General features: G+C 50.7%; 1 protein-coding gene across 1 annotated transcript in view; it reads left to right on the top strand.

Annotated features, from left to right (window-relative positions):
* The window catches only part of FA2H (fatty acid 2-hydroxylase), a 54687-nt gene that overhangs the window by 8954 nt on the left and 19777 nt on the right, over positions 1 to 25956 (top strand). Inside the window, exon 2 of the mRNA XM_069552363.1 lies at positions 21262 to 21354. Within this exon, the coding sequence (XP_069408464.1) occupies positions 21262 to 21354 (93 nt within the window). The remainder of the gene's footprint in view (positions 1 to 21261; positions 21355 to 25956) is intronic.

Here is a 25956-nt window from a genome sequence, read left to right as displayed (position 1 = left end):
AAAATGGGAAATAGAACTGCCTTATGACCCAGCAATCCCACTGCTTGGCATACACACCAAGGAAACCAGAATTGAAAGAGACACGTGTACCCCAGTGTTCATCGCAGCACTGTTTATAATAGCCAGGACATGGAAGCAACCTAGACGTCCATCAGCAGACGAATCGATAAGAAAGCTGTGGTACATATACACAATGGAGTATTACTCAGCTATTAAAAGGAATACATTTGAATCAGTTCTAATGAGGTGGATGAAACTGGAGCCGATTATACAGAGTGAAGTAAGCCAGAAAGAAAAACACCAATACAGTATACTAACACATATATCTGGAATTTAGAAAGATGGTAATGATAACCCTGTATGCGAGACAGCAAAAGAGACACAGATGTATAGAACAGTCTTTTGGACTCTGTGGGAGAGGGAGAGGGTGGGATGATTTGGGAGAATGGCATTGAAACATGTATACTATCATGTAAGAAACGAATCACCAGTCTAGATTTGATGCAGGATACAGGATGTTTGGGGCTGGTGCACTGGGATGACCCAGAGGGATGGTATGGGGAGGGAGGTGGGAGGGGGGTTCCGGATTGGGAACACGTGTACACCTGTGGCGGCTTCATGTTGATGTATGGCAAAACCAATACAATATTGTAAAGTAAAAATAATAATAAATTTTTAAAAAAATTTTTGTTCAATCTGACAGCAAGGGAATTCCCTGGCAGTCCAGTGGTTAGGACTCTGTGCTTGTGCTGATCCCGATCCTCAAACTAAGATTCTACAAGCCTGCTTGGCAAGGCCAAAAAAAAAATCTGACACCAAAATTAGGATTGCGCTTGGCTGCTTATTCTTAAATTGAGCAAGCAATGCTTCAAGTAGTGTTGTTTTACATGTGTGTTTTTTTTGACAAAATGTATGAGATCACAGCGTGACATTCTAAGCTTTGCGTTGACTGTTCACAGCATGATCATAAAGAGGGTCATTGTAGCAAGAGGATTTAAGGGCTCAGGGTCTCTCTCGGTCCTTGGTAAACAAGCGCTCCTCTTTTGAAGGGCTTCATCCTTTGTCGACTGCCTGTGTTTCAGTGTTAAACAGCCTATGTTTGCCAGACCCTTATTTGACTGTGGAATTGTAACTAAAACAGCTTTCTCTCCCTTTCATTGGATTCATGAAATTTTACAAGTTTTTGCCTTGATTTTGAATTTTCCCTTGGCAGTCAGGTTTCATCTTATTACGTTGTATATTGTCAGACGGTAGTAACCCCAGCCATCAGCTTGTCCCTCCTTTTCTCTATTGTCGTAATTACCTGTGAACATAGTTCATACACAAATTTAAATGACTGAAAGGAATGTGCAAGAAACATTGGGTGCCCCTCCCAACCTAGTCCCTGTGTGAACACTATCAACAGTCTGGTGACCTCAGAGAAGCACATTTACTATTCTTTCTATTTCCCATGTGAAGGAGTTGCATGGTCAGGCTCCTTGGCAACTTGCTGCTTTCCTTTTTAACCTAATGATGTATTTTGTACTTCCTTCCACATCAGCCATGAAAGTTTTCTTCATTCAAGAACATGGGCTCTCTTTCCATGTCTTTGAACCCTTTCTTATTTCCTTTATTAATGTTTTATAGTTTTCAGCATATACGTCTTTCCTTGGTCAGGTTTATTCCTGGGCTTTGTTGGGGGACTGGTGCAATCTTAAAAAAGTATGGTCTTTTACATTCCCTTTCTGATATTCCATTGTTAATTTTAAAAAAATATAATCAACTTCTGAATGTTAGTCTTGTATCCTGTTACTTTGCTGAATTCATTTATTAGCTTTTGTGTGGAGTCCTTACGGTTTTCTGTATATAGTATCATATCTGCATAGAGTGACAATTTTACCGCTTCTCTTCCGATTTGGATTCCTTTTATTTTTTTCCTTCTCTGATTGCTGTGGCTAGGACTTCCTATACTATGTTGAATATAAATGGTGAGGGTCTGCATTCTTGTCTTGTTCCCGATTTTAGCAGGAAGCCTTTCAGCTTTTTTTCACTGTTGAGTATTGTGTTCGCTATGGGTTTGTCATAAGTGGCTTTTATTATATTGTGATATGTTACCTCTTTGCCCACTTTGATATAAGTTTTTGTCATTAATGGATACTGAATTTTGTCGAATGCTTTTTCTATATTTATTGAGATGATCATGTGATTTTTGACTTTGTTTGTGTGGTATACTACACTGATGACGTGCATATGTTGAACCATCCTTGTGAACTTGGGAAGAATTCCACTCAGTTGTGGGGTATATTTTTTATGTGTTGTTGGATTCAGTTTGCTAATATTTTGTTGAGAATCTTTGCATCTATATTCATCGAAGACACTGGTCTGTAACTTTCTTGGTGGTGACTTTGCTTGGTTTTGGTATCGGGGGTTACAGTGGCTTAATAGAATGCCTGTGGGAGTGTTTCCTCCTCTTCAGAGCTTGAGAAGAATCATGTAAGTTCTTCTTTGTATGTTTGGTAGATTCTCCTGTGAAGCCATCTGGTCCTGGACTTGCGTTCGTAGGGAGTTTTTAAATTATAGATTCTATTTCACTTTTAGTGATTGGTCTGTTCAAATTACCTATTTCTTCTTGATTCAGTTTTGGTGGGATGTATGTTTCTAGAAAGCTGTTCATTTCTTTTAGGTTGTCAGCGTTCTTTCTAGCAGCTGTCCCTGTTGATGTTTTTCCCTAGTACATCAGTGCTATAAGAAGCATCCTTACAGAATCATTTTGCACACACATGCAAATAAATTTGTGATATAGAATTCTAGATTTGAAATTTCTTTATCAAAATTATATCCATTTTGTATTTTGATGGATATTGCCAAATTGCTTTCTGAAAAGGTTGTACCAATTTAAATTCCCTCTGAAATCATACACTTCCTCACCATAGGTGTATATTACCAGTATTTTTAATCTTTGCCAATGGGTAAAAAGGCAAATGCTCCCCACGTTTCTGAATTGTTCACACCTTTTTGGTAAGCTGCCTGTTCAGGTCCTCTGTCCATCTGTGTTGGATGGTTAATCTTTTCCCTATTAATTTATGTGTGTGTGTGCTCTCTCAGTTGTTTCTAACTCCTCGCGACCTCACAGACTTGTAGCCTGCCAGACTACTCTGTCCATGGAATTTTCCAGGCAAGAATACTGAAGCAGGTTGCCATTTCCTACTTCAGGGGGCTTCCTGACCCAGGCCTCGAACCTGAGTCCTTGTGCCTCCTGTGTCTCCTGCACTAGCAGGTGGGTTCTCTGCCACTGCACCACCTGGGAAGCCCTCGTGACTGACCCCACTCTTGATGTATAAAGTGTGTTAGCCTTTATCCATCACGCACATCACTACTTGTCCTCCAGCTCTCATTTATCTTTTACCCTGTTTAATGTATTTTCCCTCCATTTAAACCTTTTAGCTATCATCATTCTTAGAAAGATTGCCTCTACTTTATGATTTTATATATAAAAACAAAAATAGTATCCTGTTCATAGTTTTTATCCTTAATGATTCTGTTATTTGTTTGGTTTTGCTTAAATGTTTTATCTACTGGAAATGGGGGGTTATTATAAGTAACAAAATAGACATTATTTTGAGTTCCAAATCCTCTAAATGACCAACTGGTTTTCCCAGTAGATTTATGGAATAATCTATCTTTTCACACTAACTAAGGAAAAAAAAAAAAAAAACACCTTTCCACACATTAAAATTCAACATTCAGAAAACAAAGATCATGGCACCCAGTCCATCACATCATGGCAAATAGACGGGGGAAAAGTGGAAACAGTGTCTGATTTCATATTCTTGAGATCCAAAATCAACGCAGACGGTGACTGCAGTCATGAAATTAAAAGATGCTTGCTCCTTGGAAAAGCTGTGACAAACCTAGACAGTGTATTAAAAAGCGAAGACATCACTTTGCTGACAAAGATCCATATAGTCAAAGCTTTTCTCGTAGTCATGTATGGATGTGAGAGTTGGATCACAAAGAAGGCTGAGCACCGAAGAATTGATGCTTTCAAACTGTGGTGTTGGAGAAGACTCTTGAGGGTCCCTTAGACAGCAAGGAGATCCAACCAGTCAGTCCTAAAGGAGATCAGTCCTGAGTGCTCATTGGAAGGACTGATGCTGAAGCTGAAGCTTCCAATACTTTGGCCACTGGATTTGAAGAGCCAACTCACTGGAAAAGACCCTGGTGCTGGGAATGATTGAGGGCAAGAGGAGAAAGGGGCAGCAGAGAATACCATCACTGACTCAATGGACATGAGTTTGAGCAAGCTCAGGGAGATAGTGTAGGACAGGGAACCCTGACGTGCTACAGTTCAAGGGGTCACAAGGAGTTGGACGTGACTTAGTGACTGAATAATCCCACAACATTCACATACATATTTTGGACTATTCTTTTTTTTTCAATATTTATTTATTTGGTTGTACCAGTTCTTAGTTGCAGCATATGTGATCTAGTTCCCTGACCAGGGGTCAAACCTGGGCCCCCTGTGCAGAGTCTTAGCCACTCGACAACCAGAGAGAAGCTCCATATTTCGGTCTGTTCTTGGGCTCTATTCTAATGAAATTGCTCATTTTTTAACCTTATTTTTAATTGGAGGGTAATTGCTTTACAATGTTGTGTTGGTTACTGCTGTACAGTGACATGAATCAGCCATAAGTATGCATATATCCCCTCCCTCCCGCCCCTCTAGATTGTCACAGAGTGCCCAGCTGAGCTCCCTGGAAACCGCTCATTTTCTATTATGTTTTCAGCATTCGGTTTTTTTCCCCTCTTTGCTCCTCTGTTCTATTCCAGCCAGACTTCTGCTCCCACCTGCTGCACTGGAGAAAGCAAAGGGCAGGCCAAGACCTGAGAAACAGCTCTGGGTCATGTTGCCAGCCTTGGGGGAACACGGCCAAGTCTGACTCTCAGGCGCTTTGGCCGACCAGCGCACCCGGACCCTGAGGTCGCGTGGCGGGAGCAGGGGAGCGTGGCTCTGAGAAGCCCACACAGGGCGCAGCCGCAGTCTGCCCGCCCGTGGGGGGGATGTGCACACTGAGCGTGCAGTGCTTGTGGAATGGTAGTGCTTCTGCAGAGATGGGGAGAGACGTGGAGGGAGCGCGTGCGGGCAGCCTCGCCTCCGTGGCGGCGGGTCCGGTGTGTCTTCCGGCCTTGTGTCCCCAGCCTGTGGTCAGAGGAGGGCCGTCAGGTCAAGTTCTGCGCGTGCATGGCGGGCGAGGGAGCTCGGAGAGTTGGGGGGGACCCGGCGAGGGAACCCGCGCCTCTCTTGCAAAGCCCTGTAAATCTAAACCTGCACGTCCCTCTGGTCAGGCAAACTGCATACTTATCCCCTCCAGCTTCCTTTCATCAAAATCAAATGAGGCCTTATTAAAAGCAGATTCCTGGGACTTTTCTGGGATCACAGAAATGTTCTATATCTTGATGTGGGCATTGGCTACAAGAAGGCATATAATTGTCAAGACGTATCGTACAGTACATTTAAGATTGGTGGCTTTTTTCTGTGTGAAATTTATACCCAGTGTTTGTTCTTTCTTTCTGTTTAAGATTTATTCATTTGTTTATTTTTGGCGGCCCTGGGCCCCCGTTGCCGCGTGCAGGCCTTCTCTCGGTGCGGCGAGCAGGCGCTCCTCTCTAGTTGTCCTGCTCTGGCTCTCTCTCTGCTGGCCTCTCTCGTCGTGGGGCGCAGGCTGTGGGCACCCGGGCTCGGCGTGGACGCCCAGGGGCTGAGCTGCCCCAGTGCGTGTTGTGGGGGCTTAGCTGTCTTGCAGGCGTGTAGAATCTCCCCAGACCAGGGACTGAACCCTTGTCCCCTGCATCGGCAGGTGGATTCTTAACCACTGGGACACCAGGGATGCGCGATGCCCATTTTCCTTTAAATGGAGGCAGATAACTTGCTTCTAAAGATATGACCTCATGCTTGTGAGAGTTAGATGTTGGTATGCACCAGACTTTAAAAATTGCTTCCCCCCCATTATTTTTTTTAAGGTTTCACATATTTTGTTTCATATGTTTTGTTCAATAAAGAAGAGAAGGATTATGCAACAGATTTTATTTAGCATAGTCAATCCCAACATTCAGCACAAAAAGAGTTTACAGAGGATAGGAAGTACATTAATAAAAGCCAGTCTTTAGCAAAAGAAAACACAAAATATATTATTGATTCAAAATATTTTACACTTGAATGATAAACTGCAAGAACTTATTTTGGGCACCTACTGATGTAAGAGAAAGGAAAAGAAGAAAAGAATACTTTAGAAGAATTCAATATCCATCCCCCCCCCCTTAGTTATTTTACCATTAGTGGTAATTATGTATCAACTAGAGATTAAAAATCCTAGCTCAATTAAAAGCATGAAAACTCTGACAGGTTAAAGGAATTGTGTCTGGTCATTCAAATCTTAATATCAATCATATAAATTTTTTTTTTTTTCATACTAGAACTGGGCACATTTGGAGCACACTGAGGGAATGCTGGTTTGGATTTTGTGGTGAGGGCATGACTTTGGAGAAAGACTCTATGAAGCAGGGAGGCTCAGTGTGTGTCCTGTGGGTACAGGAGCGCACCGTGACGCAGGGACTGGGTCTCCAAGAGCCGGGGGGCCGTGAGGTCAGCATGGGGAGGTGCAGGGCCAGCGTTTCACTTGGAACACTGCCCACATACTGTGAGGTGCTGCTTGCCCTCTGTCTCCTTCCTCGCTCAGACATAAACAGCGTTACAGAGGTGGAATCACACAGTCGTGCAGGCGGACCTGATGTCAGTGTGCTTTACTTGGTTGCACGTCCCAGATACTGTTGTTGTGTTGAAGGTTTCTGGCACCCCTGCCTCAAGCAAGTCTATTGGCGCCATTTTCTGCTCACTGTGTGTCTCTGCGTCACAGTTTGGTAATTGTTGCAGTATTTCAAATGCTCCTCCAGCAAAAAGATAATAACTCACTGAAGGCCCAGGTGATGGCTAAGATTTTTTAGCACTAAAGTATTTTTTTAATCAAGATATACACAAGGCTTTTAAAAAGAAATAGAATATGAGTGGTAGGATCTAGGTAGTAAGGATAGAGGGACTCACAGTAAGATTCTTTCAGCTTAGCTGCATGTTTAAATTGTTTCATAATAAAATATTGGAAAAATACTGCTGGTTGCCTCATGGACATCAGGCCCAAATTCTTAAAGAATGGGTGGGAGAATTAAACAAGGTAACAGCACGTGAATGGTTACATGCAGCAAGGCATCCGTTTCTAGTGATAGTGATGCTGCATTGCTTTCTCAGAGCAGCTCTAGCAGAGTCCCATAGACTGGGCACTGAAAAGAGCAGAAATGTCTTCTCACTGCTCTGTACGTGAGAAGTCGGAAATCAAGGAGCTGGCCAGGTTGGCTCCTTCTGGGCCCTCTAAGGGGACTTACCTCTTTCTTAACTTCTGGTGGGACTGACAACCCTTGGTGTTCTTTGCCTTGTCGATACTTCGCTCCAGTCTCTGCCACAATCTCACACAGGCATTCTTCCTTGTGCCTTATATTTGTGTCCAAATTTCCCCTCATCCTATGAGGACACCAGTCGTTCTGGACTTAGAGCCCACCCTCACCCAGTGTGACCTCATCACAACGTGATGAGTGCAAAGACACTCCTTCCAAATTAAGTCCCATTCACCAGGTCCTGCATGGGCGTGAACTTGGGTGGCGTGTGTGCGCGCTCAGTCACTCAGTCGTGTCTGACTCTTTGAGACCCCATGGGCTGCAGCCCGCCAGGCTCCTCTGTCCATGGGATTTTCCAGGCAAGAACACTGGAGTGGGGTGCCATGCCCTCCTCCAGAGGATCTTCCTGACTGAACTTGTGTCTCGTGCAGAGAGATACTATTCCTCCCAATACAGATATCTTTAAATAACTTCTGCCACTCAGATAACCTCAATGGAAGTAAATATGATAGGCACTGGAGAATTGTGCTGTATTTCAGAAAAATGGCTCTAGTAGCAATGGAGATTCTATTTAAGACTCTTGTGAAAAGTTTGATGTTTCATTGAGGTGAAAAAATACAAATACTAAATACAGAAAATTAACATAATTAACAAGGAGATAGATGTGTGTGTATATATACGTGTATACACACATACACACACACACACAAATACACATATACAGGCTTCCATGGTGACTCAGATGGTAAAGAATCTGCCTGCAGTGCAGGAGACCTGGGTTTGATCCCTGAATCAGGAAGATATCCTGGAGCGGGGCATGGCAACCCATTCCAGTATTCTTGCTAGGAAAATCCCATAGACAGAGAAGCCTGGCAGACTACAGTTCAGGGGATCACAAAGAGTCAAACACGACTGAGCGACTAACACTTTCACTTTAACAAGGAGATAGATGTGTGTGTGTGTATGTATATATACGTTTCATATTCTTGGGCCATTCCCCACATCTACAATATCAGAATCACTGAAGGCAAGACCTCGAAACATGCACTTTTAACAAGCTCCCTGTGTGCCTCAGAAGCAACATAAGCTTTGCAACCCACTGTTCTAGAAGTTTAAGGGTGGAGGGGAAATGGAGAAGGAAGAGCTGGAGTCACTGAAAGTGGCTTGGTGGGCAGGTCTCGTGGGATTACTAAAGTCAGCGTCTCAAGCTCCCAGCAGGGAGCTCAGTGCAGAGCAGCTGTGTGGTGGGTGCGGAACGCGCCGCCCACCCTGTCCCCTTCCAGGAGAGTGGGCACGTCCGGGGACCTGTAACTCTGGTCCAGCTCTGCGTCTTGTCAGCTACCTGACGTCGCATGAGTCAGAAAACTCTCCCGGCCTTTATTTCCCCGTTCTTTGCCCCACTGCAGGATTTTGTGCGGCTACAGTGAGATCATGTGAGCTCAGTAAAATGGAGCATGGAGATTAACTGACATGGGATGGTCATGAGCCCTTTCAGCCAGCTTCCACTAAGAAAGGCAGGTTCCTCTTAGGCAGTGAGGAATGCGTGGTTTTAGAGTCTAAGTTGCTATGTGCTCAGACTCTCTTGGGTCAGGCCACTTGCCCCCTGTGGCATGCACGTGGCGACGTTCAAGTTTCTCAGGGTTGCCTCTCCCCCAGCGAGGGCAGGTGGGGTCTGCACTGACCTTCTGTCTCCAGAACGGAGGCTGCGGCCAACCCAGTGGTCCCAGGGGCTGGTAGGGCTGCCTCCTTCTTGCTCTGTTCAGCTGCACACATAGTGGTCCTGGTCTCCTCATGCCCCCACTGAGCCTAATGCTGGGGGTAAAAAGACAACTGGGTGCTGTCCTCACAGGGCGTCCCTGCCCGTGGAACGAAGGAGGAAGACAGGACACTGAGGGTGGTGGTTAGAGCTGTAACAGAATATTCTTCGGATGGGTGTATGAATAGATAGCAAGTAGATTTTAGATCAGGGGCTGCGACAGAATGACAGCTACAGCTTCTGATGGGAGTGGTCAGGGAAGGAGCTGGAATCTGATGGATGGAAAGGAGCTGTCATAAGAACTGGGTAAAAAGCATTCTAGGCAGAGGAACAGCAAGTCCAAGGGCCCTGGGGTATGGCAGGGTTGGAATCCAGAGGGCAGCTCTGGGGTTGCTGGGAGCGTGGCGGGCAAGGGAGAGTGTGGGGTGGGGAGAGAGTGGAGAGGGAGCCGAGCCTGACCTCAGGGGGCTTGCTGGTCATTGTGGGGGCTCCGAGTTTACTCTGAGGACGGTGGGCTGCAGGACTGTGAGCGGAACACTGGCACGGTCGCTCTGTAGCTCGTTGGAACATTCTGGCTGCCGCGTGGATGGCGGCTTGAAGGGTGTAAGAATGGAAACAGGAAGAGAGCTAAGAGGCCATCTCTGTGGTCCAGACGACAGGAAGAAGTGCCCTGCACTGCACAGCCATTGGGATGGAGAGAAGTGCATAGGAATGTCTCGGAGGTGAAACCAGTAGAACTTGCCGAGGGAGTAAATGCTGGGAGTGAGGGGAAGAGAGGAGTTGAGGGCAACGTCATGGTTTTGACCTGAGCGATTAGGCGCTTTCATGTGTGGGAATGATGAATACTGGGACGGAGGTCCAGGTTTGGGATGGGGCAGTTAAAGGTCACTGGGGCCCTGTTGCGTGTGAGAGGCCCAGGAAACACCCAGGGGGAGATTTCAAATAGTAGTTGAAGTCTGCTGTCCAGTAAGGTATCCCCAAGGCACATGTGGCAATTTAATTTTCAATGAAATAAAATAAAAATTCAGTTCCTCAGTCATACTGGGAGAAGGCGGTGGCACCCACTCCAGTCCTCTTGCCTGGAAAATCCCGTGGACGGAGGAGCCTGGTGGGCTGCAGTCCATGGGGTTGCTGAGGGTCGGACACAACTGAGTGACTTCGCTTTAGGTTTTCACTTTCATGCATTGGAGAAGGAAATGGCAACCCACTCTGGTACTCTTGCCTGGAGAGTCCCAGGGACGGGGGAGCCTGGTGGGCTGTCGTCTATGGGGTCACACAGAGTTGGACACGACCGAAGCGACTTAGCAGCAGTCATACTAGCTACATTTCGAGTGCTCAGTAGACATGTGTGGCTAGTGGCTACTATGTTGGACAAGGCGGATCTAGAACATTTCTATTATTGCAGAGAGTTCCTCTGGGCAGCATTGGTCTAAGAGCTGCGGCCCAGAGTCCCAAGGCACTTCTCTCCAGGCTGGTGGCGTCCTGACCTGGGGACTCTGCTCCAGGAAGCTGGTGTCCCTGCCTCCTTCACAGTCGGCTCCTTCTTGCTGTCTCTCCCTCTGCCTGATCACACCAGGCCGTGTGTTCAGTGATGTCCCCAACACGTGGCCTTGTTGGAGAGGCACTGGCCACATGGAAGGACAAGTTGTCCTGGGGCTGTTCAAGGACCTCACCCCCTGAGGCTGAGCACCATTAGTGTGATGAGTATAAATATGGTGTTTAATGAGCATAAAACTGGGAGTGTAGGCTATCACTCATGAAGAGGTATTAGTTCTAGAGCTCACTGTGGGGACTTGGCTAATTTAAGAAACATGCAGTGGATTTGGAAGTTGTCAGGTCAAATGAGGGTGGAAAAGAAAACAGGTTTAGAGTTAGACAGTCTTGTGTTCTGGAACTAACCGTATCACTGGAGATAAGCCAGTCAACCTCTGTGTACACCAGCGTCCTCAACTGTAAATGGGGAAAAACTCCATGCCTGGCAGGGAGAGGGGAAATTGCTTGAATCAGTAAAAAGAAGTAATGGGTTTCAGACAGGTCTTATTATTATTATTGCTTTGTTTACAAAATAGCTCAGTGACTGTTATTGTTTCTGGCAATATAATCTTTTGCCATTTTGTAAACAGAGGAGAACAGCAGTGTTTTTCTTTCTTAAATTATTAGATTATAAAAGGCACATTTTGCAGTCTTGCCTCTGGGATAGTGATATCTGAGGTTATTTGTAAATCCATGGTCTTGCTTCTCTTTTAATAAAACAGCAAAGTAGTATTTTGAGGTTAATCCTTACAGAAAGGAGTGTTACATCTGAAACTGGTTCTTTATATAAGTTGGGTCAGTGAGCAGATAACATACTTTAGATGGCTAGGTGTGTCTTCCCTGTGGGTAACACATTCTGTCAGCCCACCTGAGGTGCCTCGAGGGCTCGGACTTGAGAGACCACAGTCTAGAGACGTCCTGCTGAATCTACGAAAGGCTGAGCCTCGAGCAGCCTGTCTCCTGTCATTGCTGATGCTGCTCATCAGAGCTGGAGCTCCTGGTCCAGCCCATCCGGCCACTACAGGAGAGGCAGGTTTGGCACGGCAGGACCGAGGAGCCGCCTCTTGGTGACTTCCTGGAAATGGTGCCCTCATCTGAGCAGAAGTGATCTGCCTGGATGCAAACGGTCCATGTCAGGACTCGGTAGAGGGTCAAATTAGTAGCCCAGAGACTTGTGGGACACTGTCGTGAGTTTGGGGTGGTAATTTAGTACTTTTAATCCACTGTCCCCTTTTCCTGATGTCTTGGAATGCCCACCTATGCTGGCTCCTGCTTCTGGTGACAGGGTTGCTGGGGACGTCATCCAAGGGGGCTCCTTTCACAGTTAGGAGCCACGCGGGGTCACAGTGCTGCTGAAACGGCCGTGAGGGATGTGTGGAGGCTGGGACAGTCTTGTCCACATCCCCAAAGCTCCTGAGTGGAGGCACGAGGCACTCCTCCAGCCACGCTTCCTACTCCTGCTCATCGCCTCTTCTCCTTTTGCCTTCCCACCGTGAACACTGGGAGAGTGGCCAGCCCAGCTGGTCTCCCTGCAGTGGCGGGGCAGGCAGCCTGTGGCTGTGCTCTGGGGCTTCTGTGGCCTGTCATCTGCCAGGCCTGGTTTCGTTTTGGGTTTTGGGTTTTGTTACGATGTCTTCAGGCTCGGATAGGCCACAGGACCTGGCTTCTGATTTCGACTTCATCACACGGCAGCCTACTGGGGATGGAAGCAAGCAGGTCCTGCCACCTTCATTTTTGCCCCCAAGTTTCTGGGGACAGAAACAAACTGGCTCCAGGGACGCTCCTCGCTGGGGACCGCGGTGTGGGCTTGTTAACACAGGCTTCTCCCCAGGGACGCCCCTCGGCGCAGTTGCGGTCCCTCTTCTCCCAGGGCCTGTCTGGCCCACCTGCAGCCCAGGTATCGTGAGACACCTGGACCCCCAGCACCCGCTGGGCCCCCGGGGAGTAGGGCAGAGCTGGACACAGGACCTGGGGCACCATCCCATTTCAGAAAAAGAGTTTTCAGGCCAAGCCCAGGCTGCAGGATAAAAGGCCGTCTGTCTGCCCCGCGGTGCGCAGCCCCGGCCTTCCCAAACAACACCCCTTTATGCGGCTCCCCCGCCCACCGCGCCCCCGCCCGCTGCACACAGCCTCCTTTCAGCGCCTCTGTGGTCGGCTTGTTTGCGTGCCGCACACAGTGCAGGCTTTCTGCTGCTCTTCTCTCTGCTCTCCCCCTCATGCAGCCTCCAAGCACACCCTCTCTGGGGACAGTCTGGGGCTCGGGCACGGGCCCGGGGGGCCCACGGCAGGGGCTCGGAGCACCCCGGTGAGTCCCCCCTGGCGGGGACACAGTGAGCACGTGGAGGCCGTCAGTGGGGACACTCCCAGCGGCCGTTGGCAAGCCCTTAGATCAGTGACCGGGTCCTCTGTGCCTCGGCTTCCCTCGTGCGGGAACGCGTCCTCAGGGAGGATTGTGTTGATGGCTGTGAGCCGACGGCCACAGGCACAGGTGGGACCGGCCCTCACCGGGGAGCGGGTGCCGATGTTCCGGAAGCCGCACGGCTGCGGGGGTATGGGGCTGGCCAAGTAGGCCGGCGGCTGCATCAGAGAGGACTGCAGTCCGCTGGAGCCCCAGGCCAGCCTGCCACCCCAGCATAGCGTTCCGCGTGCTGGAGCGAGACCACTCAGGCCCTGAAGGAGGGGATCACAGCCACCCTGGCTCTACACGGGGCCTGTGGGCTGGGGAGGGGGTACCCGAATGCCCACCCTCCAGGGCCATCTGTGTGGGCCACCAGGGGCCTGGCAGAGGGCTGTGCCGATCACAAGGCTCCGGTGTCCGCTGAAGCCTCAGGTCCCATTCCCACGTCTCCTTGAACGCCTCCATCATCTGCTCTCACTCCCTGTGGGACTCATTCTCCTTCTGGGGCCCCGGGTCAAACCCAGGGGAAACTGGTCCAGGCCTTTGATTTGCTTGCTGGTGCTGCTGCAGTGGAGTCCCGCGGACCGGGTGGCTGGGGCAGTAGGAGTTGGCGTGTCAGTTCCGGAGGCCAGAGCTCTGAGGTGGGGTGGGCTGGGCTCCTCGCGAGGGCTGTGAGGGAGACCGTCCCAGGCCGCTCCCTGGCTGCGGCTGGTTGGTTGGCAAGCTTTGGCGGCCTGGGCTTGCAGGTGCTTGGCCCTGACTCTTCACAGGGTGCTCTCCAGGGCGTGTGTCTCTTTCCACATTTCACCTTTCTGTACAGGCACCAGGCATGCTGGGTTAGGGCCCACCCGAATCACTTCATCTTAACGACTTTCAGATAAGGCCACGTTCTGATGTGCTGGGGGTTAGGATGTCAGCACGGGAGTTTGGAGGTGGGCTGGGCGTGGGGAGGACCTGGTCAGGCCTCTCAGGGGAGAGAGACCCTAGAGGCTCATCCTTGGTGCCCGGCCGCGTCTCCTCTGCAGTCGCTTCACCCCCACGAGTTCGTCTCCTTTCCAGGCAAGGAAGGGGGGAAAGAGGGGCGGTGAAAGTCAGAATCCCCCGCCCGCTTCTGCTTCCTGCCCCGCTCTTTTCCTTGGAGCCGATCCGCTCGCCTAGACTGAACGGAGGGTGAGGCCCGGTTGCCATCCACTGAACTACACAGGGCTCTGCTCCCTCCGGAGCCAGTCTGCCACCAACCCACTGGGGGCCTTGGCAGAGCTGGGTGGTCGTACTTGGACTCCCCGTGGGTTCCCAAGGGACAGAGGCCTTGCTCTTCCCATCCACACCCATCCTTCCCCGTGGCTCCCCCGGGGCGGGAAGGCTGAGCTCCCCCGGGTGCTGCAGACGGGCAGGCCAAGGGCTGTACTTGCGTTCAGACAGATTGGTTTGGCCCACGTCATTCGTTTTAAATGTGAGGTAGATTTTTAAATTCTGGAGATGACACAGAGGAATCTAGTTTTTCAGCTTTTCTTCGAAATCAGAAGGTCTGAGCACTGGGCCGCATCCTAACCTGACCTGGACGTAAGTCAGGGCTGCCCCCTTCCCGTCGGGTGACCCCTGCGGGTTGCTGCAGTGCCCACCCTCCCCTACACGCTTCCCCACACCGCAACCGCAAGACAGCGACCACCGATTGCTGCGCGTGTTGCATTTCTTTTTTTTCCTCTGTACCACTGTCTCCAGCAAAAGGGCTCCTCACGGTTTTGCTTGTGTTTTTGTTTCTTGGTGCCTCATGTTTTAAGAAGAATGGGAGCGAGCCTCTTTCCTCATAGAAGTGAAGAGCATTCCTATGTGTTTCATGACAAACCAAGTGAGTCTGCATCACGCACCACACTCTGCCTGCTTCACCCGTGGGCGGCACCTGCGCAGCGTCTGAGGAGAGCAGGGACTTGGGGTGCCCTTGCCAGGGCGAAGCATTTCTTGTTCCAAGAGGAAGACCCTGAGGTCACAGAGCAGGTCGATGAGGGATCTGGGCCTAGAACTTGGTCTCTGCAGTGGAGTGAATCTGCAGGGCCTGGACTGGGGGGTCGGCCCTGGACTCTTCTCCCTCAAGGCTGCCTCCCTGAGAGGCAGGCGTGTTGAGGGAAGCGGCTGGAACTTCAGGGAGCCAGCAGGGAACCACTCCTGGGTCTCCTGTGAGCTCAGGTCTGAACTCAGTTTATGGGAGAGGAGATGGCGGCCCAGGGAGCCTCAGAGAGTGGGGGTGCTGTCTGCGAGACCGTCCCCGTGAGACAGGAGCAGGGGCCTGGACTGGCCCTGGAGGACAGCACGCTCCGAGGGCAGCCGGGAGCGGCTACACTGGGAGAAAACCGTGCCGGTGCTGATGTCTCACTGGCCTCTCTCCCTGTGGCCTGGGGCTGTGGCTGGGAGGCTTGAAGGAGCTCAGCCCCTCCCCCCCATATTGCCCAGCATGTCCAGTGGCTTCCAGCTGTGGGTGGGCAGTGCTGCCTACCCAGTCTCCTTAGTGGGGCATACTGACCTCCCCCCTCCCCCATTAGCCATCCTGCCTGCTGGGACCCCCGGAGCCCAACCAGGTCGCCATCTGCGCACAGCCTCCCATTCAGGACACGTTCACATGCTGACCCCGTGCCAGCAGCCAAGGGCCTAGCAGGGAGTGGGGCAGGAGGGGCTTTACCCTCGTGGGGCTTGCACTCTGGCTTGGGAGGCAGTCCCCACAAGAGGCACAGCGAAGCAACACTCAGCCCCCGAACGACTCTGCTGAGCTCACCTAACAGCTCCTCGCAAACAGCCTTGGGCCTGACCATAACATGTGCTTCTAGCCGGATCTGCCGCCTGCCTTCCCAGGGTGGAATACTCAGGAGCTCCATCCTTGCTACCCTGGGACAGTCTGGTGTCACTCAGGTAGACCCTCCAGGAAAGCTGTCATCTGGCACAGGTGTCAAGCCTCACCTGTCAGCACGCGGGCTGATCATTCTTACAAAAGCCACTGTGCGTCTGACTTCAGAACTATTCACTTCCCTTCCCCAAAGTCTGCGGCTATGCGGTCTGACGGCAGGACCCAGGACAATGTCCTAAACCTGGAAAAGCACACAAGTATTCTTCACTTCCTCATGCTTTTTGGTTAAGGCTTTTTGGTTTTGAATGACCTTTACACACTTCTGATTCATGGTTGGTGTTTGACCATGGAATTCAAGGCTGAGCCCAGCTCACCTATAAAATAAACACAGAGGCCAGGAAGTCTGGAAGGCATGGCCCAGATCAGTGTATGTGGTGTGGTGTGACGGCTCCCGGAAGGACTTCCTTCCTGGAGCACCCACCCCCTGCCCTGATTCGCATGGGAGCAGCCCAAGTTGGAACGGGAGACCTTTTGAAAACTCACAGCTAGACTCTGAAAGAACAGTCCACTAGAGGACACTTCCTTGTCCCTGGGGGCATTTCTGCTCCTGGCAGTTCCCATGTGCTGCTTGCTCTGGCTCTCCTTGAAATCTCCTCCCATGTTAGAGCCGTGTACAGTCCTGTGGTTAATAAACCTGGGCTCCTCCCAGGGAGGGCTGTGGTCCAGATGAGGCCACCTGGAAAGCACCTTGCTCATGCTGCCCGCCTGGGATCTGCCAGCTGAAAGCATCCCACTCACAACAGGGCTGCCTGGCGCCTCCAGGACCTTCGGGCTGTGCTTGCCTGGGATTGGGACAGCAGGAGGCGGCAGGAAGACAGGAGGAGGCAGCTTCTCCTGCCACTTCCCCCTCTCCCCACCTTCCTGCTGGGGCAGGATCCAAGGGCAGTGTGACTGCCTGGGGCCGGGGAGGCAGATGGGAGCCCGCACGGGATAGGACCAGAGGGCCCGAGAGCCTGGGGCCCTCCCTCCTTCTCCCTCGTTACACCTGAAGTATTTCAGCCAAACACCAGCAGCAGCAAAGTCCCCTGAAGGTTCTGTTTTCGTTTTCAGCCAACATCTCTCAGTGAAACTAGATTTTTAGTAATTTGTTAAGAAAACTTAGAGCTGGAACAAAGAGCGCCTTTGATCCACTTCCTGTTACACAGAGATTAGAGCCCCCACACTGACCCTGGTGAACCGAGAAAACAATGACGTACAATTAATGCTCACAGAACAAAAATTTAGGTTGTCATTTTTCTGCATTAATAAATATTTTTAAATGCAATCTTTTATTATTATTATTATTATTATTATTTAATCCTCGTGTGAAGTTGCCAGATGCCCTTCCTCGGGAAGAACTGCCTTTTATGCTGCAAGTGTGTATTTTCTCCCTACTTTCATTTATGAAATGCTGCTAATGATAATTTTTTTGAAAAAATACATCTTATTTTGGCAAAATAAGATGCTTGTCATTTCGTATCAGACTACTGTAATTTCAGTTCTCTTCACGTCTGTTCCATGGACTGGGGCAAAGGGCACTGAGGATGATATATGGCTCAGGTTACCGGAACTTGGCCCTTGTGTCTGGGCACCGGCCCACCCAGTGTGGGGCGGCATTCTCAGGTGGTGTGTTAAGCGTCCTGCGCCACATCGCTTCCAAGCAGATGTGCTCACACCATTCGATTTACATTTCCAAGGAGCAGGAGCCTTGTGGAATTTCAGGGCTCCACCCAGTAACATAGCCAGGGTCCCCTGAGACCCCTGCCGTGACTCAGGGGTCTGGAATCTCAGGGGTTGCAGAGAGCAAACACCAAAACATGGTTCACTCTGGGAACATGAGTGGAGCATGAGGTATGCTCAAGAGCCGATCCTAGGTGCCTGGAGAGGGCAGTAGTTTCCTGCCCTGCTGGAATCTGTAGCACCATTGGAGAAATAAGATCATAGCCCACACATGCAAAAACACCGCGAGGCCGAACATTGTACCCACCACCTGAGGCGATGGGACACGTGAAAAGGGTGTTTTGTTTTGTTTTTTACTAAGTTGGAATGAAGACATCATTTCTGGCTAGACTGGTTAAGCGAAAAGTATATGGTGGTCAAGAAAATGTTTGCGAGCCCAGCTGCAGGCTCCACTTTCTCATTAACTATGGGCTGCTGCACGCCTCGGTCCTCTCACCCGTCAGGTAGGAATAATAATCATGCCTCTCTCACACAGTTGTTATGAAGATGAAAGGGCTGGGCTCATGGTAAGGCTTCGTGCACATGAACCATTGTTGTCATGATAGGTAGGATGACATTTGAGGAGAAAAATGCAAGGCAAATGGCAACTCATCCCTATTGCTCAAGGGAAAAGTCTGGGTTAATTCAAGGGCATAAAGGGAGAAGAGATTGGAAATAATGAGGGAAAGATGTGAAATACAGGGAAGTCAAGGACAAGCCAACCTGCAGAGGATACTAGTGTGGTCACTCTTAGGAAAGTGGTCAGAAGGTCAGAGAATCTTGTCAGCCTTTGGGAACATCCTCCCTGGGATAAGGAGCAGGACCAGTGTTAGAGAGAGGGGCGTTGCAGAGTCTCCTGAGCTGATGTGTGGGTGGCACTCTGCAGATGTTCAGACGCCTGCCTGTGGATGAGTGGGTGAGGGCAGTGGGTGTGGATGAGATCCATGCAAGAGGGAAAAAGACCATAGTGGTGCTCACTGACACCGCCAGCCCCTGAAGAAGAGGCAGACATGGAGCCAGGGCTTCTATCCCTACAAACTCCCCTCCATGATCCCATTTCTTAGGGTTTCTCTGATTTCCATTGCCTTCTGCCCTCCTGTTCATCACTATTCCTGGCATCCCAGTCTTCCTCATAGTGAACAGGTTTGCAGGTCCAAATCGCCTCCCGGGCCACACCAGCTCTCAACACCACAGAAAACAACTTCAGGTGGCCAGAAGTTAAATGAATGAGCCGCGGAAGATGGCGGTCAGAGTGCTGATGGGAGCTCTGTTCCCATGGCCTGAAATAGGATGTTCCAGGACAGGGAGGCACGGGCCTTGCTGGGTGCTGCCCGCGTCCCCAATCACCCCACCTTGGAGGAGGAACAAGGACCAGTCATTATGTGTAGAGACCCTACTATGTCCTAAGGGGATCTTAGGGAAAAGCAGATGGCAGTGGTCTGTTCTTGGGTATATATATAAGATACTAGGTGAAAAGAGCTTGTACAGTCCTAGAGAGCAAGAGCCAGAAGTTGTCCCTGAACACTGCGGCAGCTGAGCAGAGGGAAGATTTTCCCAAGGCCTTCCGTGAGCGGAAGCACGGGATGGGTAGATGAGTGCTGTGTCCGGTGCTGGGAAACAGGGACCTTCCTTCTGCTTCCGGGAGTCGTTTCGAAGCACATGCCCTAGATAGACCTGTGTCTGCCACTCAGGGATGTCTGAAAAGTGTAGCGCAGACAGAAAAATCACACGCTGATTCAAATGATAACCCCTTCCCTGCTTGGGATGGGCAGACCCCAAGATAAGCCTTTTGTGGAGAGAGATGGATGGAGTTGGAGTGAGTGAATGGGGTTGGGGTGCAGAGAAGGATTCAATCACCCTACTTAAGAAAAGACCCGGAGGGACCAGGAGACAGGAGCTATCCCGGAGGGAGAGAACCATGGTTAGAGGTGCTCGAGGGTGTTTTGAGGATCAGTTCAGTTCAGTCGCTCAGTCGTGTCCGACTCTTTGCGACCCCATGAATCGCAGCACACCAGGCCTCCCTGTCCATCACCGTCTCCTGGAGTTCACCCAAACTCATGTCCATCGAGTCAGTGATGCCATTTAGCCATCTCATCCTCTGTTGTCCTCTTTCCCTCCTGCCCCCAATCCCTCCCAGCATCAGAGTCTTTTCCAATGAGTCAACTCTTCGCATGAGGTGGCCAAAGTACTGGACTTTCACCTTTAGCATCATTCCTTCCAAAGAAATCCCAGGGCTGATCTCCTTTAGGATGGACTTGGATCTTGCAGTCCAGGGGACTCTTAAGAGTCTTCTCCAACACCACAGTTCAAACGCATCAATTCTTCAGCGCTCAGCCTTCTTCACAGTCCAACTCTCACATCCATACATGAACACAGGAAAAACCATAATAGCACAAAATTAAAAGGGACAAGATTATTATATGACATTTTTATATTGGATAGTTAGGGAATTTCATTGTATGAAATACTATAAAATTCTCTCTGTCCTCAAGACATCTTCAGAGATGCTTTAAAAAAAAAAAAGAATTCAAATATTAACATGGTGACACAAACTAAAAATACTGAGATACCCAGACCAAGACAGGATCACAAAAGCCCCTTTTACTTGGATTGTACTTGGCTTTTCCCGGTAAATGACAGCAGCACTGTTGCCATCAGGTTCTGTCAGTTCATTTGGAAGCGAAAATATAAGAATCATAACAGCTGAAACCCCAACTGGCTGCTCAAGCAGTCTTCTCAGCTTCTTGCAGTTCCTCAGCCTCTCAGGCCCCCTTCTCCACGGCCCCCAGCCCCTCACCTTCCTTTAGTCTCAGGGACTCACAGGACAGGCCTCTCCCACTGGCGAGGGCTCTCCCCACTCTTCCTGGAGGGAAATGTGCTCCTCGCCTACGTGCCAGCCCTCTCTGACCTCACCCCGCATAACATCAGGGCCAGCTGGGCCATGTGACTTTCAAGGTACATTCCATTTCCTCCTGCCTCTGCCTCTGCGCCCCTTGTGTTTGACCTTGGGCCCGTTTGGGCTCTCCTCTGCCAGCCCTGCCCCGTGTCCGGCTGCTGACTCACACCTGGGAGTTCCTGGAGGCCTGGCCCGTGTGCCCTGCGGGCTCTCCTTCTGCGGGCGTGTGGCCCTAGATGCCCATCTGTGGCTCACCAGCACCGCTGGCTCACCAGGAACAGAGGCACGGCATGTCGTCATCAGGTGTGACCCAGCGAGCCTGCCAGGCCTCCTGGGTGCCACCCTGCGACTCTTGGCCTGGCAACTGCCAGGAGCCTGGGGAGGGGCTGGCAGGGCTCCCCTGGGCCCAGGCATTCCCCCTGCCGGCTCTCGTTTCCTGTGCCAGCTTCTCTTCTCCCCTGGATCTTTCTGCCTCTCGCTTTAATGTGTATTTCTAAGAGAGAAGACAAGCGCCAGGAATAAGACCGCCCACTCAGTGCTTACCCGCTTCCCAGTGCACTCAGAATCCTCGATTTCTGCCCACCCTGCCCCCACTGTGCTCGGGCCGCGGGGCTCTCTTCCCTTGCCATGATCAGTAATCCTCTCTTGTCTTCTCTCCCCAGGGTCCCGTGGAGAATGGGTCTGTGGCCTCCGTGAGCACTCAGAAGACAGACCCTGTGATGGAGCCAAAGCTCAAGGCGGTGGACTGGGAGAAGGTAGCGGGCGCGGGGCAGGGCAGGGTGGCGCCCCGGCTCGAGGGGCCGAGGGGAGGGGGCGCGGAGCCACCAGCGTGGCTGCTCGTGATGAGGGGAGACGAGGACCCGGGGGCAGGCGCCAGTAGCTCACGAGCTTGACCTGGGGCAGTAAATGGCCCACCGTGGTGGTGGATCCCCGGAAACCACATACAAGGTCTGGCTGCAAAGACCCCAGAGGGAGGTCCCGCACCGGGATCCCTGAAGCTGAGAAGGGCGCGAGGACGAGGCAGACACGCCCAGCTTGACCAGCGCGCGAGGCAGAGCGGCCCGAGCGCCTGCGACCACTGGTGGGAGGCCGAGACAGGCGGGAGCCTCTCTGCGCTCGCTCGGAGACCAGCATCCGGCTGTGGTTAGGCGCACCCATGTGCTGGTCAGGGGCTCCTGGAGGGGCTGGGTGGTCACCAGTGGCGGTGGAGCCAAGACGTGCGGGATGGCATTGCCCAGGGGTGCAGGAGGGAAGCAGACCGGGTGCATTTCCCTCCAGCCTGTTTCGTGGGACTTGCCCGCTGTCATCTTGCCGTCTCCTCCGGAAATAGACACAAGTGTTTACGTCCTTAAATATTCCCAACCCCTGCTGGACACTGGGAACGAAAGGCCAGCTCACAGTTTGGTGAGGAGGCCAGATCTCCCCCAGAAGATGTTATTACAACATGGGGAGATGCGAGGAGCGCACCCAAGGAGCACAGCTGACCAGAGGGGCCCACCGGTGGTTTGCCGGGCGTCTGACCCGGACTCCTGAGGCCCTGACCCCAGGGGCCCAGAGATGGCATTGGCACTGCCTCCGGGGAAGCCCACCAGCCCAGGGCAAAGGCGCTTTTGCGTCCTTCGATGGAGAGTCCAGGACAAGTGGCCCTGTGCCCCGATCCCTTCAAGGAGGCCCGTGACCAAAAGGGGGGTCGAGGGCAGGATGTTCCCAGAGGGCCCACTGGACCTGTCTCCTGACCCTGACGCCAGACTCGGGCACGACTGCTCATCGCCCAGGCCGGGGCAGAGGATGGCGTTCTCGGTACCAATGGCTGGCTTCTCTGGCAGCTCTGGGGCTCTGGGCTTGCTCTGACATGACGAGGATGGAGGGGAGACAGCCAGTGTGAAGGGACAAGGGCTTCAAGCTAGTGAAGTCAGGACCTGGGCTTGAGAGAGGAGGCGCTGCGGTGCGAACCGAGGAGGCTGTGGATGAGGCAGGCCGGGGCGGGGAAGCCACAGCGCATCCACTCTGCCGGCGGGCGGTGCTCAGAGGACCCCATGGAAGGGGCCCTGGGCCAGCCTGTGGGGCTTGGCTTAGGGACTGAATGTTGAAAGGAAAGCACCCTTGAGAGAGCTGACCAGGCCTGGGGTGGGTGGCCGGAAAGAATCGCCCTAGAAGGGAGGGGGCTGTCACATGAGCCAGGCTGAGGATGGACAGATCACAGCCCTGTGCTGGGGAGGGGTCCTCCCGATGTCCCTGGGCTCCCCTAGAGTGAGGCGGGGGGTCATGTCCCCCAGGCCTGTGTCGCCACCCCTGCCCTCATCGAGGTGAAGACAAGACCTCTCCCCTCCCCCAGGCCCAGCCGCTGGCCCCTCGCCAGCATGCCCAGGTCACACCTGCCTCATGCACGCTGCCTCTGTGTGTCTCTCTCTTGCACACACTTTCTCTCTTCCTCCTGTCCCTCTTCCTGCATCCCTGGACTAAGAGAGGGGGACAAGGACTGGTGCGCAAGAGGCCGTGGAGACCCCCTGTGAGCAATGGGGGGTCAGCTTCATGCCTCCTCCAGGCACCGAGAAGACCCGGCTCAAGGAGCTCACTTCCCAGGGAGAACAAACTGTGCTTTCCTTGCCTTTTCCCTTTTTTAAATCATCTACCATGTGGTCCGTCCCAGCCCTTCTGGGAGACCCCCATCTGTTTCTGACCCAGTCCAGGGGCCTCGAGGAGTTCTCGAGAGAGGCCAGCAGGGCAGGAGCTGTGTTGAAGCCAGGGATCTAGGGTGGACTTGCCAAAGCTAACCCTTCATGCTAAGGAAGGGTGTCTCGAGTCCCCTGGCCTGGCCGCCCGGCCCTGGAAGCTGGGGACAGAGTCAGCCATGCTGAGAAGAATGAGGGGAACAGGGATGGGGTGCTGAGGCACAGGGTAAAGATTCTGAAAGGACAGGGCCAGGAAGCAAGCCCAGCGGGCCCTGCCTGGCTCAGAGCTGCAGCAGCATCTGGCTTTCAAGCTCTGCCTGAGATTTTATTGGAATTATTTTTAAATCATACCTTCCATCACCTGTTGGGCAGGACCCCAAGTTTTCTTGTAGGACAAGATACCAGGTAAGCTCCTCACCTCACACTCTGTCCTACACATCTCCCTGTCTCCTGGACGCCTATGTGGAGCCTTGCCCAGTGGCAGCTGCTGGGGTGCCCATTGCTCCTGGCTTCTGGGCACACCTGTCCCATTTGTCCCTCTGTCCTTGCTGTTTCACTGTGTCCTTAGCAGGGCTTCCCACTTGGAGTGCCAGCCTCCTGGGAACCAGATTGAGCTAGTATGGTTTGAGAGGTTTGCAGAACCCCCTGCCCAGATCCCCCTGGACAGTGGGGTTAGCACCAAATTAATTCCTCTTTTATTAAGCTCTTACCCTGTGCCAAACACTGTAGGCTAAACACTTTGATGATATTATTTTTTTGAAGTTGTCATTCTCAATTATGTCTATTATTTGTCTTTCTAATTTATTGGGATATAGTTGCTTTACAATGTTGTTAGTTTCTGCTGTACAGTAAAGTGACTCAGCCGTATGTATACATATATCCCCTCCTCTCCCACCCCACCCCCATCCCACCCATCTAGATCACCACTGAGCCGAGTTCCCTGTGCTATACAGCAGGTGCCTACTAATTACCTATTTTATACATGTATATATGTATATATATGTGTATATATGTATATATATGTGTATATATATATATGTGTGTGTGTATATGTGAGGCTCAATCTCCCGGTTCATCCCACCTGCCTTCTCTGTCCCCCACCGTGTACACACATCTGTTGTCTGTGTCTGCACCTCTTTTCCTGCCTTATAAATAGGTTTATCTGTGCCATTTTTCTAGATTCCATAATATATGCAGTATTTGTGTTTCTGTTTCTGATTTACTTCACTCTGTATGACAGACTTTAGTCCATCCACGTCTCTACAAATGACACAATTCCATTCTTTTTTATGGCTGACTAATATTCCATTGTATTATATACCAAATCTTCACCCATGTGTCTGCCAGTAGGCGCTTAGGCTGCCTCCACGTCCTGGCTGTTGTAAATAGTGCTGCAGTGAACATCGGGGTGCGTGTGTCTTTTTGAGGTACGGCTTTCTTAGGGCATGAGCCCAGTGGTGGGATCATATGGTAGTTCAGCAATCTACAGATTCAATGCAATCCCTATCAAATTACCAATGGAATTTTTCACAGAATTAGAACAAAAAATTTTACAATTTGTATGGAAACACAAAGACCCTGAATAGCCAAAGCAGTCTTAAGAAAGAAAAACAGCTGGAAGAATCAGGCTCCTCGACATCAGAATATACTACAAAGCTACAATCATCAAGACAGTATGGTACTGGCACAAAAACAGAAATATAGACCAATGGAACAAGATAGAAAGCCCAGAGATAAACCCATCCGCCTGTGGTCAGCTAATCTATGACAAAGGAGCCAAGAACATACAATGGAGAAAAGATAGTCTCTTCAGTGAGAATATCTCTTCAGATAGTTTCTTGGTGCTGGGAAAACTGGACAGCCACATGGAAAAGAATGAAATCAGAACACCCTCTAGTACCATACACAAAAATAAACTCAGGGCTGCCCTGGCGGCCCAGTGGCTAGGACTCCGTGCTCCAATGCCGGTGGCCTGGGTTCAGTCCCTAATCCAGGAACTAGATCCCACACACCACAACTAAAGATCCATTGCAGCAAATTAACTAATCAATTATTTTTAAAAATAGTAAACTCAAAATGGGCTAAAGACATAAATGTAAGATCGGACACTATGAAACTCTTAGCAGAAAATATAAGAAGAACACTCTTTGCCATAAATCACAGCAAGGTCTTGTTTGACCCACTTCCTACAGTAATGAAAATAAAAACAAAAATAAATGGGACCTAATTAAATTTAAAAGCTTTTGCACAGCAAAGAAAACCATAAATGAGATGAAGATAACCAACAGAATAGGAAAAAATATTTCCAAATGAAGCATCTGACAAGGAATTAATCTCCAAAATATACAAACAGCTCATGCAGTTCAATTAAAAATAAAAAATTGGGTGGAAGACCTAACTAGACACTTCTCTTCTCCAGAGAAGACATCCAGATGGCCAAGAGGCACATGAAAAGTTGCTCACCATCACTAATTGTTAGAAAAATTCAATACAATGAAGTGAATACCTCACATGGTCAGAATGCTGCTGCTGCTGCTAAGTCACGTCAGTCGGGTCCGACTCTGTGTGACCCCACAGACGGCAGCCCATCAGGCTCCCACCCGTGGGATTCTCAAGGCAAGAACATGGAATGGGTTGCCATTTTCTTCTCCAATGCATGAAAGTGAAAAGTGAAAGTGAAGTCAT

The sequence above is a fragment of the Ovis canadensis genome, chromosome 14, assembly GCF_042477335.2.
Source record: "Ovis canadensis isolate MfBH-ARS-UI-01 breed Bighorn chromosome 14, ARS-UI_OviCan_v2, whole genome shotgun sequence".
Taxonomy (NCBI): domain Eukaryota; kingdom Metazoa; phylum Chordata; class Mammalia; order Artiodactyla; family Bovidae; genus Ovis; species Ovis canadensis.
Note: the sequence above shows the minus strand (reverse complement) of the source record. Positions and strands in the feature narration are given on the sequence as shown.